Genomic DNA, 18,144 nt, shown 5'->3' on the forward strand with positions numbered 1-18,144 from the left:
GGCAGCAGGAGAGGTCTGACAAGGAGGGCGGAACCAGTGGGACACAGAGACCCGGAATGTGAAAGGTGTCAGCAGGAAGGGTGGGAAGGAAAAGCCAAAGGCTGTGATGAGCCCAGGGGATGAGGTCCTGGGCTGGTGATGAATGGTCACCCCTGTGGTGGCAGCTGGGCTTTGGAAAGCACCTTCCTCACCTCTGGGGGAGTTGGTGGCACCGGGTGTCTCATGCATGGTCGCACGAGAGGGGACAGTGAAGGGAAGCCCGAGAAGCAAAGGCTCGTTCATGGTACAGTGACTGGGAGAGGGGGCATGGCTTCATCCCTGAGTATGCGTCCTGAGAGCTCCTTAACAAGGGGTGGAGGGGAAGGCAAGGCTCTGTCCTAATTTTGCATCAGGCCATTGTGTTCCAGGAACTGATAATGAGGGTCAGAAGAGCCATTTGCCATGGCTGCCAAAAACATAAATGAAAGCAAATGTCAAAAGGGAGCTGTGGCACCAAACTGAAGTGCCGGTGAAACCCAGTTTGGGGGAGTTGCTCTCAAAAGACACAGAGAGGTTTCCAATCTTTCTATAAGTTTCAGGAGCTGCTGCAAGATGGCAACAACCAATTTCAATTGCAGCTTGCTGCTAAGTGGCCATTCCATATTCCCAATCTAACCTAGTTTGTATGAGACTTTTATTAAGTTATAGAATGCTGAAGTATTTCTATTTAGGAAAAGTGTCTCTGTTGTTTCCTGAGTGACACGAGCTATTACCAGATTTTCTGAGAGTTTTTGCTTGAGCAATAACCATCTTTGTCCAGAAAAACAAAAACTGATTAGTTCAAACCCATCGTATCGTATTTATTTTAGCAATTTTGTTGCAAAGTGAAGGGTGTCAGTCCATGCATGTATTCCAAACTCACATGTGTAAGTCTAAAAGTGCCCCACAACTCCACGAAGCCCAGAACTGAGTCTGAATCTGGATCAGCCTGGCTGTTATGGATCAGCTCAAAGCCCAGTGCTTCCAGCAGCAGCAGCAGGAGGGCTGCAGGGCAGTGGCTGCCAGCTGCAGACAGGCTCCAGGACAGGCAGATGCACTCCTGCAAAGGTCAAGTAACTCCTGAGTATTAACCTCGAATATTTACAACTGCTTCTGTATGTTAGCTATGAGTGTGGGAGCTGATAAAGCTGGGTGTGAGCTCCAGATCTTTCAGGATTACTCCACCTGGGCTGGATCCAGGCTCACCAAGGCAGTCCCAGGCCCCTTCCCCTGTCCCTGGGGGCTGCTCTTTGCAGGCACGTCCGACAGTGGCATTGCCCTGCCCAGGGATGTTGGTGTTGTGTCCTCTGTCCTTTGCCAGGCTGTGACCCCGGGGATGCAAACACAGCACTGCCCCACCCACACCCTGAAGTACTGCGCTGGGAGTGAGAGGGACTGGCTGGAGGCATCCTGCCTGCCGTGTCTCTGCGGTGGAAAAGGCCTCTGGAAGCAAGGGAGGAGGTTTCATTTGACTTGTCTGCAGAAATCCCTGCAGGACCTATAAACACATGCCCGTACACAGCAGCATCAGTGGCAGGAGCAGCGTGGCCGAGTGTCCCTTCTCCACACATCCCTGGGGCTGCCCTCTGACCCTCTCTGGATAAATGGTCTTTTGAGTTCCTTTCTCTTCCCTTACCACTGAGGCCTTACCAATATTTTATGTATCCAGTGAGAGGCAGCTGCCCAACTCTCAGTGCTCTTGAGCTCTGCATCCCATGTATCTCCCAGAGGGATGGGGGTTTCCAGGCTTCAGGAGCCATGAGAGGGAAGCAGGAGGTGGGTGAAGGCCAGGCAGCATCCCAGCCCACTGTCCTGAGTGCAGTGCCCAGCTCCAGGCCTCCCTCGACCTGCAGCTCCCGTCCGTGCTCCCCTCCCAACACCTCCCGCTCCAAAGGGTGAACAGGGAAGTGTGTGCTCCCGAAACCCTCCCTGCTTTCCAGTCCCATCTGCTGCAAGAGGCCTCTGCTCTTCACCCCTCTGCTCTGCAAGGCTGGGGGGCACATTTCCAATGAGCTCATGAGTACATCAGGGTAAGTCATTTCCACACCAGGCACCAAATGGCCCAGGGGGGAAGCTCAGGCTGCCCGTGCTGGTCAGGGCACATGAAACTCGTGCACCCCTTCTCTGCTGAGATCCATGGCCTTAGCTCCCTTAATCCAGAGGAAAACAAACCCCAAGTGCTTTAAAGGATGCATGTCAAGCACGGGAGGGCTCCCTTTGCTGGGAAGCTCTGTGGAGACGAGGACGTGTGCTCTGAGAAGGTCCATGCCCACCACTGGCTCCTGCGTTTTGGGGTGCATCACCCCAGAGCAGGCTGCATTTCACCTGTGCTGCCTTGCTAGAGCTTTTAACTCATTTTGCTCTCCCTGTGGACCCCGGCACCCCTGTCCCCAGCAGTCTGTGAAGCACAGGGGGCTGCTGATGCTTCAGAAACCCTGGTGAGGTCCGCACAGAGGGGCGTGGGGAGGGAGGACAGACCTGCAGACGCTGGGACACGCCGGATTAGTCTGCGCTCAGACTAAACCAACACCACGAGCAAGATAAGCATCTTGCTGGCCCTGCCCAGCACCTTGGAGGATTCCCCGCCTCCCCTTTCCCCCCCGCCAGGATTTCGCCGTGGAGCCACATAAATAGAGGTGCCGGCGGGTTGCGGGGCAAGAGCGGGACGCTTCCCAAGGTCCTGCATCGCATCCCAGCGCCCGTCCCGCCTGCCCGGCCACCCTGCAGGTAACCCGGGAGCGGCGGGGACTTGGCACGGGGGCAGGGCCAGCCTGGATCCCCAGAAGTGAGGGGGAGGATGAACATTTCCCTAGGAAGTAGCGGGAGGCTGTTGATGCTGCCGCTGCTCAATGACAGACCCGTGGTATTGGAAATTTGCTGGAAATTTGCTCTGTTGAAGGTGCCCAATTCCATTGCTGGGTGGGGTCAGATGTTTTGGCGATGGATGGGACTGATGAGGTTGGGGTGTGAGAAACCTTCGACTTAATGATGTTTAGTGGTGGTGACCTGCTCTGCCTGCGTGGGGCAGCCAGGAGGGAGCTCTTGGCTTGGGGATGGGGGATCCTTTCCAGCAGCAGCTTTTCCATGGGGAGCATGTCTGGGCTCCGTGCTGCTTAACACAGCCATCAGTCCTCTGGGAATGACAGTAAAATAACTTCTAGATTAAAATGTGTGAATGAAAGGAAGGGGCAGAACAGTAAACTCCAGCAAAGATACAGCAGGTGTAAGTAAATTAAACTGGCAAGAACTTGCTTTAAAACCAGAAAAGCTTTGAAGTCTTTGTTTTTTCAAATTGATAACGGATGGAGTCTGTGCTTTCAAGTTTTTTCTTTATGGTTACACAATTTGCAAATATTTTTGTTTAAAGAGATATGAAGAAATAACTGCAAGGAGTTGCACGTCTGCAAGAGCAGGAAATTTGGGCTATCAAATGGTGATGATATAAATGTAATCAAAGGTGGCACTGGGGCAATGGGAGAAGAGACCAGACCTGGAAGGACCCAGTACAGGAAGGAAGAAGGTGTATTTAATACAGCAGGACGTAAAGGCACTCACACAGAGGGAAGGGATCCAAAAGTGCACTTAAAGGAAATGTTGGGTCTTGAAAAGCTGAAAAAAAGAGGAGTCCTCAGCCTTTAAACAGAAAAAATCTTCAGCATGGGCTGCCAGGTGCTGTGCATCCAAGGTGTGAGTGGAGAAGGAGAAGGGAGCAGGCACAGGGAGGGAATTTCCTGCCAGGAATGACTCTGAAAACAGGCTGGCCAAAAAAATGGAGAAGGCAGAGTCCCACAGGAGTGCCCAACACTGGAAACATCTTCCTTAAGAGAAAAAGGTTTTTCCAGTTGAAATAAAGATGGGGTGGCCCCCATGGCTTCCTTTGAAGGAATGAGGTGGCTGGAAAGGGCAGGCAGTGAGTGGCACAGCAGGACAGGCTGGGAGCTGACACCCAGACCTGGTGCCTGGAGCAGCCAGGTCCCAACTGCAGGACAAGCCACCAAAGCAGACAGTACTTTTTTGAGCCCTTCTTCTGTCCATGCCTGAAGGCCTTCTAGAAACAATTAATCAGTCATTTAAATGTAAATTATTAGCATCAATATGAGGGTGAGCAAGTCCCATAGGGCAACCACGCCAAAGCTTAGTGAGTGCTGCAATGTGGACTTTACTCACCTGTGCCCACGTTGCAGCCATCTGAACACCCAGGGGTGGAGGACACTGTGGTCGAGCCAGGAGGAGCTTTTTGGGGACGAGAGATTCTGTTTTAGAGCAACAGCCAGCTGTGGTTGATCCAAACTCCAGCTGCGGGCATGTCAAGGAGATGGGGCTGCATCCTTTTCACTTTAAACCAGATACGGCTGCATCCCCTTCGCTTTAAACCATGGAGAGGCCAGCCCAGCTGCTGGGGGTTCAGTGTGCCCATGCCCAGTGTGACACCTGCTCCTACCTCCCCCTTTTTCCCCCCAGAATCATGGCCCTCACCAGCGCCCTGCGCCTGTCGCTCGCCTGCCTCCTGCTCTGCAGCGCGGCCCCAAAACCCACCTGTGACCCCAGCGCCTGCGCCCCGTGCCCCGAGGAGGACCCGGAGGGGACAGCCACCCCCACTGCTGCTGGCTGCTGTCCCCCGTGCCCCCCGCCCTGCGCCTGCCCGCCCTACCTGGAGAGCGACTGCGAGATGCAAGGCTTCGCCAGCGGCCGCGTCCCCGCCGGCCGCTCCTTCTACATCGACTTCGCCCGCAAGCTGTGCACCTGCCACCCCGCTGGGGACATCACCTGCGCCCCGCTGTGCCCCCCCTGTCCCCCGCCTGCCGCGCCGTGGGCAGCCCGGTGGCCGACGGCTGTCCCCGCTGCGTCTGCTACGACCAGGAGGAGGTGGCAGTGCCCGCCGGCACCGTCACCGCCCGCGGCTCCCAAATCTGCACCTGCCCTGTCCACGGAGGGCCAGCTGCGGTGCAGAGCTCCGGGAAGTGAGGAGTGAAGCTCTCTCCTCCCTGCTGGCTGAGGGCAGGGGAGCCCCTCTGGCTTCCTGCACCGTGGGGCATCCTCGCTGAGAAGCTTTCAAAGTGTCCTGGAGGACTTGGGGGTTGTTAGGGCCGTGCCACGGAGCGCTGGGGAGATGCCACGTTCTCTGCCATTTGTAGGCCAGGGCAGAGAGTCTGTAGGGGGTGAGCTTGCTTGGTTGTGAGGTTTGTTCCACAGGGCTTAGGCTGACTGCTGCTGGCATGTAACTGGGGCAAACGCAGCTGTTTATTTATTTGGAAGATGATTCTGCTTTTGTACGTGTTTGTGTTTATATAGGCTGTTTGTATTAAACTCGCTGGATAAACTTCCTCCCAGGAGACAGGCTTTTGCTTCCTGTAATTCCATCGGGTTCCAAGTGGTGGGACCAAGATCAGAAGGCTCGCTGACACCTTCTCCAACCTTTTCAGGAGGTGGGAGGGGTAGGTGGGTTGGCACAGGGCTGTGTTCTTAGGAGGCAAAGCCCTCTCCCGTCTCCATCCTCTGGAGCAAAGCCTTGACTCACATGAGGATGGTGGCAGTCAAGGCTCAGTGCTCCACAGCCACCTTGATGTTACCCAGGGCTCACCCCACTGTCAGTCCCAGCTGTGTCCCAGTTCAGCAGGAATGCCCCAAAATTTGCATCAGTGACTGTGTCCTCTGGAGGCAGACACAGGATACAGGAGAACTGCATCTTCTGAGTGCTTTGACATGTTTAAATATACACATACACATAAATATATCTACGTATAGAAACCACAGCTTCATCAGGCTGAGTTATTAACACATGTTCATTGCTTAAGGATTGAATAAAATCAGTGTTACCAATGAACTCTTGAAGACTTTACTGAGAAGGATACACATACCTTCCTCTTGTGTTAGCTGGTGGTACGTGGGCCACCCAAGGCTCTCTCCAGCCACCTTGGCTCCAGGTATGACACATTAAATGTGTCCCCTGGATTGTTTTAATTTTCCTCTCTGCTGCTCTGTCTGATGCTGTTTGACTGCAAAAAAAACCCAAACCAGTGAGCAGATGGGATTCAGATGGAGAGTCAGGAAAAGGTTGGAGGAAGGAGGTGAATTTGGGTTTTGGGGTGCAACAAGGGTCTCCATCAACTGAAGAGGGGACCTTAAGGATCATCCAGTTCCAACTCCCCCACCATGGGCAGGGACACCTTCCACTATCCCAGGTTGCTCCAAGCCCCATCCAACCTGGCCTTGAACACTGCCAGGGATGTGGCAGCCACAGCTTCTCTGGGCACCCTGTGCCAGGGCCTCCCCACCCTCACAGGGAAGAATTTTTTCCACATATCTAACCTAATTTCCTCTTTTTCAGTTTGAAGCCATTCCCCCTTGTCCTGTCACTCCAGACCCTTGGAAATAATCCCTCTCCATGTTTTTTGTAGGTCCCTTCAGGCATTGGAAGGCCGCAATTAGGTCACCCCAAAGCTTTCTCTTCTCTGGGCTGAACAATCCCAATTCTCTCAGCCTTTCCTCACAGGAGAGCTGCTCCATGTTTCCATTGCAGGGAAGGGGGTTTGACCTGACAACACTTTCCCCTCTGCCCTTCTCCATTCAGTGTAAAAATCTTAGTTTTTAGTAAGGTTAAAGCCCACTGTCCACCTTCCAGACAGACACCAGACATCCCATGGCACCGTGTCCGCCAGCAGCTCAAGAAATTCTTCCCATTACAGGTTTCTGATTACGTACTGTCCAGGTATTTACAAACAGCTGGAGGAACCCACATCCTGTATGCCCTTGGCTCTCTTGTGTGTCTGCCAAGAATTTAAGGGGATCAGAACGAGTTTGCAAGCGCAGTGATGGGTTTTGCAAGCACAGGGATTATTCAGAGAGAGTCTCCCGACGGATTTGGAAAGACTCCTCGCTGCCTGGGGAGGGTGGTGGGCTGCCGGGGTTGTTTGTCCTTTGTCACGCATCTTATCTGTCTCACTGCTCCCTGCTTTGTGTGACTGATAACCTTTGAGCGGGGGGGGGGGCGGGGGGGAAATGACCGACAGATGGGCAGCCCCTGCATAATATTGGGTTTGTCTTCTCTATCCAGTGTCAGCACGGGGACAATGAAAGAGTTATTGTTCAAATATCTCTGCAAAAAGGTCCCTGGCGGCTCCTTTGCAAGCTGCTCCTTGGAGGTGGTGCAGAGTTTCTCTGCTCTGCCCCCACCTCTGATGTGAAGATACCTTCTGTCTCCAGGATCTCTGTCTGCATTTCCTCACACTGAAAGCAGCAGCTGCATTATTTTACTTTCACCATGAACAGCACCAGCCCAGGGAGGAAATTAAAAAAAACCCGGAATGATCAGTCGTCAGAATTCATTCACTTTAAATTTAATGTCCTGGGGTTTGGCATGCTTTGTTTGAATGGGTGTTGTCCTGGATTCTCCAGTATTAATCACCCTTGTGCTTGTCTACAATTTGGATACAGAATTTGCTGCTATTATTTGTATTTTTCCAGGTCGCATTTTCCCCAGTCTGGGCAGGGGTGTAGCTTTGTGGCTGCTCCTTCACATGGACACTGTCACTTTGCATCACAGCCAGGCATGTGTCTGCAGGGAAGGAGCTGTACATGTTTCTCAAGAGCAAAGCAACCCACAAACTCCTGTGCATCCCTAAATGAGCCCTGAAAACTGAAACAAAAGCTGAAATTTGCAGCTCCTAAAAAGAACTCATTTTGCATGTAGTGCAGTCAAATTTGAGGGGAGTTGTTTGTAAAAGGCCATTACTGATGTTTAGTTGTGGAAGGGACAGGGCCTTTCTTCACTGTGTTAATCATAAAATGGTTGATTTAAATAGAAGCATGCTTTGGCCCTCAGTCCTTTTAACATGCCCTCTCAGTTCCTGCCTCATGAGGCTGTAAAACATTAAAATATTCACTAATGAAACCCATCAGGAGGCTTCCTTTGGGCACAACTATGTCAAGAAGTTGAAGTGTTTGCCCAAGTCCTTCTACCTTTTCCAACAACCAGAAGTGAATTCCTTAGGTGTGGTTCACCCAACAGCTTTAGCACCCCAGACTACATTTGCAGAGCCCGGGTGTGGGGGATGGCTGCCTGCCATTTGTTTTTCCCTAGGTATTATGCTCTTAAATGACCAGAAATCCTAATCTGTGGCAGGTTCTGCACTGGTGATTTCTGATCAGGGTGAGAACGATGTGACAGAGGTTTTCTAGAGGACCCTCTAATTCAATTAGAACATTCCCACTCAGTGTTGGTAAGGACTGACTACATCTCCCTGGAAATAGTTTCTCTTTAACGGGGGAAGGGAGAGAGGTAGCATTTGACACTTCAGAATGTGTTCATTACAGGAAATTCTAAGCTGCCCTGACCTGCCAAAGGTGCAACACATTTATTAACCAGCAAATGGCACAAGGATGGGAGCTACACACACAAGTGCATTTGGGTTTTCATGATTTAGGGAGGGGTTCTGCATGTTTCCCTGAAGTGTGCATGCTTTGTGATGCAGAATATTAAAATACACATTTCCAAGCCTAAGATTCTTTATTGGTGCAACACATCATAAAAAAGCCTGTATGTGACAAAAGTGACACCCATTCATTTGGGAAAAATAATGTACAAATTGTTTTAAGGCCAAAGTGATTTCATCGGGACAAGAGGAAATGGCCTCAAGCTGTGCCAGGGGAGGTTCAGGGTGGACATCAGGAAGAATTTCTTCACGGAAAGGGTTGTCAAGTGTTGCAAGGGGCTGCCCAGGGAGGTGATGGACTCCCCATCCCTGGAGGTGTCCAAGAAATGACTGGATGTGGCACTCAGTGCTCTGGGCTGAGGACAAGGTGGGGTTTAGTGAAACCTCCATGATGTTGGAAGTTTTTGCAACTGAATTGGTTCTGTGGTGCTGTTCTGTGATTTAGCTTCAACAGTGTGCATCTGCACTAAAGACAGCTGTTTTTTAATCATTCTGATACTGCATCCGTAGCAGCATCCACAGCTCAGTTCTCTAAGGCTGTTGGGCTTTTTCCAGCAGCTGGCTTTGAATCCTGGAGTGATTTGCAGAATCATTATTCATGGCTACTCACAGTTCAGAAGTTCAAGAGACACAAAAAAAGTCCGGGGTATGTAATCAAAGATTAATTGTTGCCAGTTTCCAAAGAAGGGAAGGGGGAAGGAAAAAAAAAAACCCAGGATAAGAATAAAAACCCAGTTGTTTGAAAGCAGAATGGAGGATCTTAGAGGAAAATTAATATTTCTGTAGCTGCTGAAAGTGTCCCTGTGCGTACAAGTGAATCAGGAACATTATTTCCCCCCAGCATCTGAAAAGCTGGGAGAGCAGCACAGGCATTACCTAATAAATGCCAACCCAGTTCCTCAAAATCCCTGGAATTTTGCTATTCTGAGTTCCATTTGATGATGATGCTTAAAATTTTCAAGAGCTTTCAGGTCTTATCCAGCTACAGTACTGAGTTAAGAAACTTAATCAGAATCAGCCGTGCAATACACAATTTTGTGTATTAAAAAAACCCCAAAACAACAGAAATATTCTCTCTCCTTCCTGGCCTTAACTGGGATCCTGCCCATGGAATCATATATACTGTTAAGTATCTTAGAAAAATCAGTACCTGCACAGTAATTGAATTAGTAATTATTGTAATTGCATATATCAGTAAGTCCCTTTGTCTTTTCTGTGTGCCAGCCCCTGCTGAGAGCAACGAGTCTGAATCTTAAAGACCAAATAGGGCCATGAACTGAGCTAGGCAGAAACGCGAGGAAACGTAATTTGATGAAAGTTAAGAAATTAAGGAAAGTATCCATAGTTTGTAGCTCATAGTGAGAGGTTGCAGGAGGGACACACACACCCCCCAAGATAAAAACGGCACAGAAGTCAATCACTGGTTTCTTCATCACAGAATCATTAAGGTTGGAAAAGTCCTCTGAGATTGAGGCCCAGCTGTGCCCGATGCCCACCTTGTCCCCAGCCCAGAGCACCGAGTGCCACCTCCAGCCCTTCCTGGGACACCTCCAGGGATGGGCACTCCAAACCTCCCTGGGCAGCCCCTGCCAAGGCCTGAGCTCCCTTTCCATGAGGAAATTCCTGCTGCTGTCCACCCTGAGCCTGCCCTGGCCCAGCCTGAGGCCGTTCCCTCTCCTCCTGTCCCTGTTCCCTGGCAGCAGAGCCCGACCCCCCCGGCTGCCCCCTCCTGTCAGGGACTTGTGCAGAGCCACAAGGTCCCCCCTGAGCCTCCTTTGCTCCAGCCTGAGCCCCTTTCCCAGCTCCCTCAGCTGCTCCTGGGGCTCCAGCCCCTTCCCAGCTCCCTTCCCTGCCCTGGACACGCTCCAGCCCCTCCAGGGCTCTCCTGCAGGAGCCAGAACTGGGCACAGCCCTCGAGGGGCCTCTCAGTGCCCAGCACAGAGGGACAATCACTACCCAGTACGATCTGCATATTTCTTCATGACTACTAAAAACCTAACTTGAAAAATTCTTGGATCTTAGGAAAAAATTATCTGAATTTTTATTGCCACTGTCACATTTAGTATATGCATCAGTTTGTATTTAGGATTCAGGATCAACTTAACAAAAAATGTGCAAGGAATAATTTTCAGGAGTAGGTCCAAGGACCTCAGCTCCTGCCTTGTGCCAGTGGTGACACCAAAGTCCAGCAGAGAAGGTAAATACCCACAGATTTTCCCTGATTCCTTCACAAGCCCTGGATCACAGCTCAGTTGCATCAGGAAGAAAAACCAAGCTTTACCTGCAAAGGTCACATCGCTTTCAGATTTTAGGAGGGTATCTAAATGGTGATTTTTTCATTTTGTGTTTTAAATACATGACAGATGTAATCCCACATGCCTCACACACTCTGAACTTGCATGGATTTACATATGGATAAATAAGTAAATACCTAATATGTGTCCCAGCCTTATTGTTGGGGGTTTTTTGCAGAATCCTCATTTCACACTGTGTGTATAGTTTATTTTTCCTTGTTTTAGCCTTGAGGATATTGCTCTGGATTTTACAAAGAGAGTCATTTAGGAATAGCCCTAAGTTGCAGACTAAAGGACTTTGTAAACTGGTGCTCCACAAAAGCAAACCAGCTCACCAGTTATTTACAACTCATCTTCTGATTCCTGTAATGGCTTCTTGAAGAGAGGATTTATGTCTCAGGGGAATTTGAAACCATCCAACTAAAAATATTCTATATGGGACCTAATTTAGGTGATATAATCATATAATCACAGAATGGTTTGGGTTGGAATGGACCTTAAAGATCATCCAATTCCAACATCCCCTGCCATGGGCAGGGACACCTTCCACCAGCCCAGGTTGCTCCAAGCCCCATCCAGCCTGGCCTTGGACTCTTCCACAGATGGAGCATCCATAACCTCTCTGGTCACCCTGTGCCAGGGCCTCACCACTGTCACAGGGAAGAATTTTTTCTAATATCCAGTCTTACCCTACTCTCTCTCAGTTTGAAGCCATTCCCCCTCGTCCTTTACAGGAGGGGGATTTTTTTGTTTGTTAGGTTGTTTATTCATTTAAGGAAAAAATTGCTCCCTGGCAGCAGTGGAGTTAAAATTATTCCCATTTATATCACGAGGAGTTACTGGCACTATTCTCAGACACTCTTCTAAGGTCAGACAAAGAAATGATAAATACTCCTTTGTCTAGAACACAAACTACTCAGTGATCCACAAAATATGATCCAAAATCTGCCCTCTTCCCTTCTGGAGACACACATGGGTGTCACCATGCCAGATGTTGGGGAAGAGACAGCAGGAATAAATAGTGCTCCAGCAGAAGTAAATCCAAGAGCACCCACGTCTGGTTTCATCTCTGCTGAGCAGGACTTGCATGCTGGATGAAAGGAGTTTGAGATTCTTGCTTGAAAAGAATATTGTAATAAAGGAGCTGCTCATTTCCTGAAGATTTCTGATTTAGGAGAACATGGTAATTTTAGAAATGCATTGCAATGTGGCTAAACAAGTTAAGCCATGGGATTTGCAGAGAGGAAGTGTTTTCAGTAAGTCACTACCATATATGCTTGGAACCATTACTGGAAGTTTGATGTCCATGCCATTTTAATTAATAATTTTGAAACAACAACAACAAAAACCCCCACCCAAAGTCACAAGCATTATGGACTATTTACCTGCTAATTTTTTCTTTCATCGAAGCTGCTCCTGCCTTACAAAAGTGTAATAAAAATCCCCACACTGGTAAGAACTAGTAAACATTTTTCTTCATTTGCATAAACAAGAAACCCCAAACAAATACAAAGGCCAAGGACTTTCCCTGGCCAAGAACTGGTTAAGTAGTTTAGTACTATGCTTAAGATTTCCTGAAAATGTATTTGTCTTTCAGCCAAACAATACTGTTAAAGCAATGTAAATGCTTTGCTTCCAAAATGTGCTTTTTCTGTTCACAGAGAGCAGCAGTGTAAAACTAAATCATCCATGAAGCATATTCTCATTTTTAATTTTATCCCTTGATAGATCAGTTGCTTCAAAATCCCTTAACAACCAAGGAAAGAAAAGTTACAGGGTTCACGTTTTAAAGACTGTCGACTGTACAGACCCAGTGCTGCTAATCCATGGGCACATCGTGGGCCTCTTCCATCACGACCTGAAACACTGGGTTCTATTCACACCAACTGTGAGTCTTCATGGGTGTCTACAAGGTTGGAAAGGCCTTTCCCTGCCTTCTCACACCATGCTTTTCTCCGGCAAAAACCAACTGTGACCACTCAGCAGGTCCTGAAGAACTAAGTCACAGAAAAGGAATGGATTTTATATTTCCAGGTGACAGGAATGAACAAATCTCTTGATTTGGGCAATCACCGAAAAGCACATCAGTGCCAATTTCACTGCACTTTGCACTGGACCATCAGGTTACTGTAGGACTTGAAAATTAAACAACCCAGAAGGTCTTTGAAGGAGTTTAGCATGCCAAGGGCAGGGGAGGGAGGGAAGGAATCCACGCTGAGTTTGAGTCTGGCACAATGAACCTGCTTTTGGCCTCAGCTCCAGAGTGAAGAGTGAAGTGCGTCCAGCTGATGGTTGGATGGTTTGCACACCACAATTAAACGTGCATGTTCATGGATATGCTGTTTTCAGGAGGTGGTGAGAGTTTGAATTTATTATTAGGAAACCAAAACATTTCACTTAATTGTTTAACATGCGAGATTTTCATGAGGGAACGAAGGTTAGTTACATTTCCAACAGGATTTCAAAACTACATTTTGCCTATTCAACTCTAAGCCAAATGTGAGGCCAAAATGTTGAAGAGACTAATCAAAGGAACAGAAGTCAGAAAGACAATAACAATACAGTACCTAAAAATGGGTAATTCACACATTTTTGACATTTGTGTCTTGCATAGACAAATACTTATTCACTTTTTTTCTCCCAAGACGACTCAGCTTCAGAAAATAAAATGTTAAATCAACTTTAATTACAATTAAATGCATGTGTTCCAATTTTTCAAGACACCAGGGTGTTCTGGATTTTTGTTTGTTTAAGTGCAACTCTCATCCCTTGGAAAGGCTTTGTTTCATCCTGTGGGCTGCCAAGTTCCTAAAGTCAGGAAGGTGAACTGATTCTTCCAGAAACAATTCCATGTATTATTTCACAGATTTCACAGAACACTCTGAGTTGGAAGGGACCCACAAGGAGTCCAACTCTCCAGTGAATGGCCCACAAGGGGATCAAAGCTGTGCCCTCGGTGTCGCTGGCACTGACCATCTGAGCCAATCTCAAGCCAGGAGCTGGGGTTTGAGCCATGTGTACTCCTACTCCACTCGAATTTCCATACACCTAAAGCCACTTTGGAAGCACAGGAACTGGGAACTACAGTTCCTCACTGTGGGTCTGCCTTCTGGCCATATTTTGAACATCAAAAAAAAAATTTGTTGTACCCCAGGTCAACATGAAATCCTGCCCTGCCAAGCCCTTCATCCATAGCCAGGTTTCCACTGGAAGAAGACCCAGGTATGCAGGCAAGGTAGAGCTGGAGGGCTCCCCAAAAGGTTCCTGACAGAGATCAGGTACCAGAAAAAGGTAAATGCAGCCTGATATGGATCCATATGGAGCTACCCTGAGGTCAGCAGGACTCCTCTGTGACACAATATCCAGAAGTAGAAAAGTTTCTGCAGAGCCACAGTTGATTCTGAGTATTTTCCAACATGATTTTTTCTTTGTAACAGTCATTCAGAAACTTATCTGGATTGTTTTGGAATTGATTTCCTGAATTGCAATGCTTCCAAAGTTTAAAAAAAAAAAACAACAGAAAATTGCCTTGCCTGTTCCAGGAATATTGAAAAAATTGGACTGAGAACCCTGTTTTGGGTTAGATTGAAAAAAAAGAAATTAAAAGTTTCAATAATTGTATTTGCAGAAGAATCACATTGATTCAAAAAACAAATTAGTTCTATTGCATATGAATATGACTTTAATTGGGGGCAGGGAGGGAATAATACATGGACTTGAAGTTAGGTCCCCTATAAAGACTTTTTAACTCATGTAAACATGTACCTTTCCTGAATGGTGAAGCTTTGCTGAAAGCAGCAATCTTTCTTACACAAGAAAAAAAAAAAATGAAGGACTCTACTTGTTTTTTCTTCTTTTAAATCATGAAAAGAACAAGCACTTCCCTGCAGTTCACACCCACTACAGATTTCTCACTAAATTGAAAGAAAAGGTTTGCATTTCATATGTTAAGCAATACTTTTATAATGGTGAAGGCTTTTCAGTATTAGGAATTCACATCCCTATATTTTTTTTTATGTTTCTAATCTGACAGTGAAGCTATTCCATATTCCCCTTTCGTAGTAAACTCTGTCAACTTCAGTCTCCAGGTATTGATAAAGTAGCTGAAAACAAGGTCACAAATGTTTTGAAAGAATAAAACTTCTGCTGCATGTGAGGTGGGGGGAATAATAATTTTTAAAAAAATAGTTAACTAGAAAATGGCTTCTTTCTGAAAAATAAACTTTCAGAAGTTTGCAAACCCTGAGGCCTGGTTGTCCAATTGAGTTTCCAATAAAACCCCCAAACAAACCAACAAATACAACCTGCTACAGAATGGAAACTGTGGGGGTGATGAAGCACTCTGGGAGTTAAAAACAATTAAAAACAAAAATACAGAATCTGTATTTAAAAACAAAAATACTCAGAAACTCTGAGTTCCAGTAATCCAAGCTATCTTTTGTAGGGGCAGTAGGCTGAATGTTTCCAAAGGAGCAGGATTTGTACATGGCTTGTCCTTTAAAGTGTTTTGGGATCAAACTGGATTTGACAACAGCCTTTGAGAAAGTTATGCTATGTCAAAGCCTTCCTAATTAAACCTTTCATTATTCATTTCCTGTGCTGTTTAACAAACATGGCTCATTAGTGGCAAAGCAGAGAAGTCAGAAGAAAACAAATTCTTTAGAAATCACCAGTCCAGTGGAGCAGATCATTACAGCACTTGAACTAAGGAAGATGCTCAGCCAGGTGTTTCAGCAGAAACACCTCTTGTGTTGAGTAAAAACCATTAAAAAAAAAATATCTACCAGTCACTGAAACTCCTGTTATTCTCCATGTATGGATGGCAATGCCACTGACATTTCTTCCTGAAGTTTTTCTTCCTACCACCTCAACCTTGCCTTGGAAGACAATCTGCCATGACCAGCTTTACATTCCATCATCCTCCTGAAATCAAGGGGACCTAAGCACGTGCCTGAGTGTTCTGAGAAGCAGAAATTAAGTATTCAATTCAATATTTGCATCTGCCAAAGGGCTTTGTTCAAATACAGTGTCTAAAGAGTCTAAAAGCTACCACCTTTCTCCCTGTCATGTTAGAAACACACCCAGACTTGGTCTAAATCAGAGGGAAGTCCTGGCACTGTGACAAATGGACAGGGACAAACGAGGGTGTTGATCATACCATGAGGCTCTTGAGTCTCTTATTCGTACTCAACAACGGGAAATACAAAGTTCCAAAAGCAAGTGTCCATGGATAGACAATCACAGACTTCAAACTTTGGGAAAATAAAAGAAATGAACTGTTACCACAACAAAAAAAACACCCCCAAAACCAAACCAAAACCCAGCTGTTTTAATCACCAGCTCTTCGTTTTTTAAATGACACACAAGGATTTCCTACTCTAACAAAGCCTGCTGTATATTCTGGTAGTAAACTTCAGATCCGAAGAAATTTTATATAAATCCATGTTATATTTTTCTTTTTGTATTAGGGGAAAATATTTCAAATGCAATAAAATAGCAGAATTCATGACTGTATAGTAGGCAACTTTTCATTTTTTTAGATTCAGTTGTACAAACTATAAATGGTTAAATTTCTCTAATAATTGGAAAAGTTGTGGGTATTTGAACTTACTTACCTGAATACTCATTTAGCAAATATTTTCAGATACAAGTCTAGATACAGAGTTATGCAATTTGAATATTAGTTTACACATAATATAAATCAATGTTTGACAATATCAAAATCCCATCAAACAGTGGGCCCTTCTTATGCTATTATCAAATATAGTATATCACTGTGGGATAGCTGAGAATCATAGAATGCTACTGTAGGCTTGTTTATTAAATTGGGTCAATTTTCAGACCTTCCAAATAGGAATACTAAACATTTGTTTTTCCCCTCTGGAAATTCTTTTTTTTTTTTTTTCCTCCTGCTTAATACAGTTGTCATCCCAATTTCTAGTGAATTTATAAAAATATTTTTTTTATCCAATAACCCCAGCAAGGTAAAAATAGGAGTTTTTATAGCAAATGATAAACAGGCTCACGGACTATGAGAGAAACTAAACTTATTTAAACTGCCATACATTCTCTACTGAATCACACATCAACAGTTTCTTTTTATGTGTGTTGCTGTCCACCTCAGACTAGCAGTTTTTAAGGTGCAGAAGCATCTTTCAAATATATGCATCTAACTCAATAATCAAGTTCCACACACTAGTGTCACATGCTTTAAATTTACATCACCTGCCCATCAAAAGCTGTGTTAAATAACAGCACTAATTGAAACTGCATAATTCATCAGAAACTGCAGCACTTCCAATTCAGAGAACAAAGGGGTGCTTACGTGGTTCTTTATATTACTAGATATAATTTTCTGAAATAAGGAAAGGAAAAGAAACAAACAAAAAAACCCCACATTTGAAAGAAGTTGCTGCACCTGCAAAAACACTCTTTAAGCTTACTATGAAATACAAAAAAGTGCACCCTTCTATATCTACATATAAAACATATTAGAAATAAAACTTGTGTAAAATGTTTGCTGTGCAAACTATAAAAAGTCAGTCAGTCAGTCCATTCTTTTTCCTAAGTGTTTTTCTCCACACTCTTGCTTCCTACTGCAGAGAATCGCTGTTATCCAAGACCAGCCCACTGATATTTGTTGTCGAGAGGTCTCCTCCGTCATCCTCACCGCTGTCCACAGACTCATCCTCGCTCTGGCCTGCCATCATCACCTGCTGCACAGCCAGGGTAGCACCATCGGATGACAAGGACTGCAGACTGTCTACATTCATGTTGACTGGAGCTGTGATGGTCACGACAGCACCTGCAGAAGCACAATCACAGCACTTCAGCGCCTTCCTTGCCTTCTACTTATACGTAACAGAGCTTGTTTCTAATCAACAGGAAGGAAACTTAAGGAACTACATTAAAATAGAAGTTCTATAGGTTGTCAAATACTTAAATATCAGGAAATGCCAGAATTAGGTTGGTCAGGAATCTTAAACTTTGTGTTGTGAATCTTAAATCTGTGTTTACAGCAATTCCCCAATGAAGTCATCACAAGGCCATTTCTGCAAAGCATTCCAGCTTAATTCATTGCAGAAAAATTGGAGTTTTCATAGAGATTCAAGGTGACTTAAATGGATAAAGCTGTTGTCAGATCCAGCAGAGGCTGAGGGAGAAGTTGTTACAAATTGGAAAGAATAAAGCACCAGACAGCAGGACAGAAAGGATGATCCTGAGACTAAAGCAGTTCTTTATCTTTCTTAAATTAAATCTTTTTGTTTGATCTGATGCTGAGGAAGTAACTTCAGTTGAAGTCTTTGGAGGCTCTATGACATTTTTCTGCCTCTCATTGTTTGGTTTGAACCACGTGAGGCAGATGTGGAACTGCAGATCCTCAGCCATGAAGCTGAAGC

At 46.1% G+C, this 18,144-nt stretch overlaps 2 protein-coding genes across 6 annotated transcripts in view; one reads left to right on the forward strand and one right to left on the reverse strand.

Annotated features, from left to right (window-relative positions):
* Positions 1 to 2,467: 2,467 nt before the first annotated feature.
* On the forward strand, positions 2,468 to 5,341 carry LOC120410735 (fibulin-2-like). The gene is made up of 2 exons (XM_039559754.1): positions 2,468 to 2,745; positions 4,480 to 5,341. Exon 2 carries the CDS (start codon positions 4,484 to 4,486, stop codon positions 4,988 to 4,990), a length of 507 nt encoding a protein of 168 aa, XP_039415688.1. The 5' UTR covers positions 2,468 to 2,745; positions 4,480 to 4,483; the 3' UTR covers positions 4,991 to 5,341.
* A 7,740-nt stretch (positions 5,342 to 13,081) lies between these two features.
* Positions 13,082 to 18,144, reverse strand: part of PKNOX1 (PBX/knotted 1 homeobox 1) — a 39,051-nt gene continuing 33,988 nt past the window's right edge. For 4 of the 5 annotated variants that reach the window (XM_039552985.1, XM_010394622.4, XM_019282986.3 and 1 more), the window contains one exon: positions 17,228 to 17,549. In XM_039552985.1, the coding sequence (XP_039408919.1) occupies positions 17,338 to 17,549 (212 nt within the window). In that variant the 3' untranslated portion in view covers positions 17,228 to 17,337. Of the gene's footprint in view, positions 17,550 to 18,144 lie in introns of all 5 variants that reach the window. The other variant, XM_039552960.1, reaches the window with a different exon arrangement.

The sequence above is a fragment of the Corvus cornix genome, chromosome 1 (genome assembly GCF_000738735.6).
Source record: "Corvus cornix cornix isolate S_Up_H32 chromosome 1, ASM73873v5, whole genome shotgun sequence".
NCBI classification, from domain to species: Eukaryota; Metazoa; Chordata; class Aves; order Passeriformes; family Corvidae; genus Corvus; species Corvus cornix.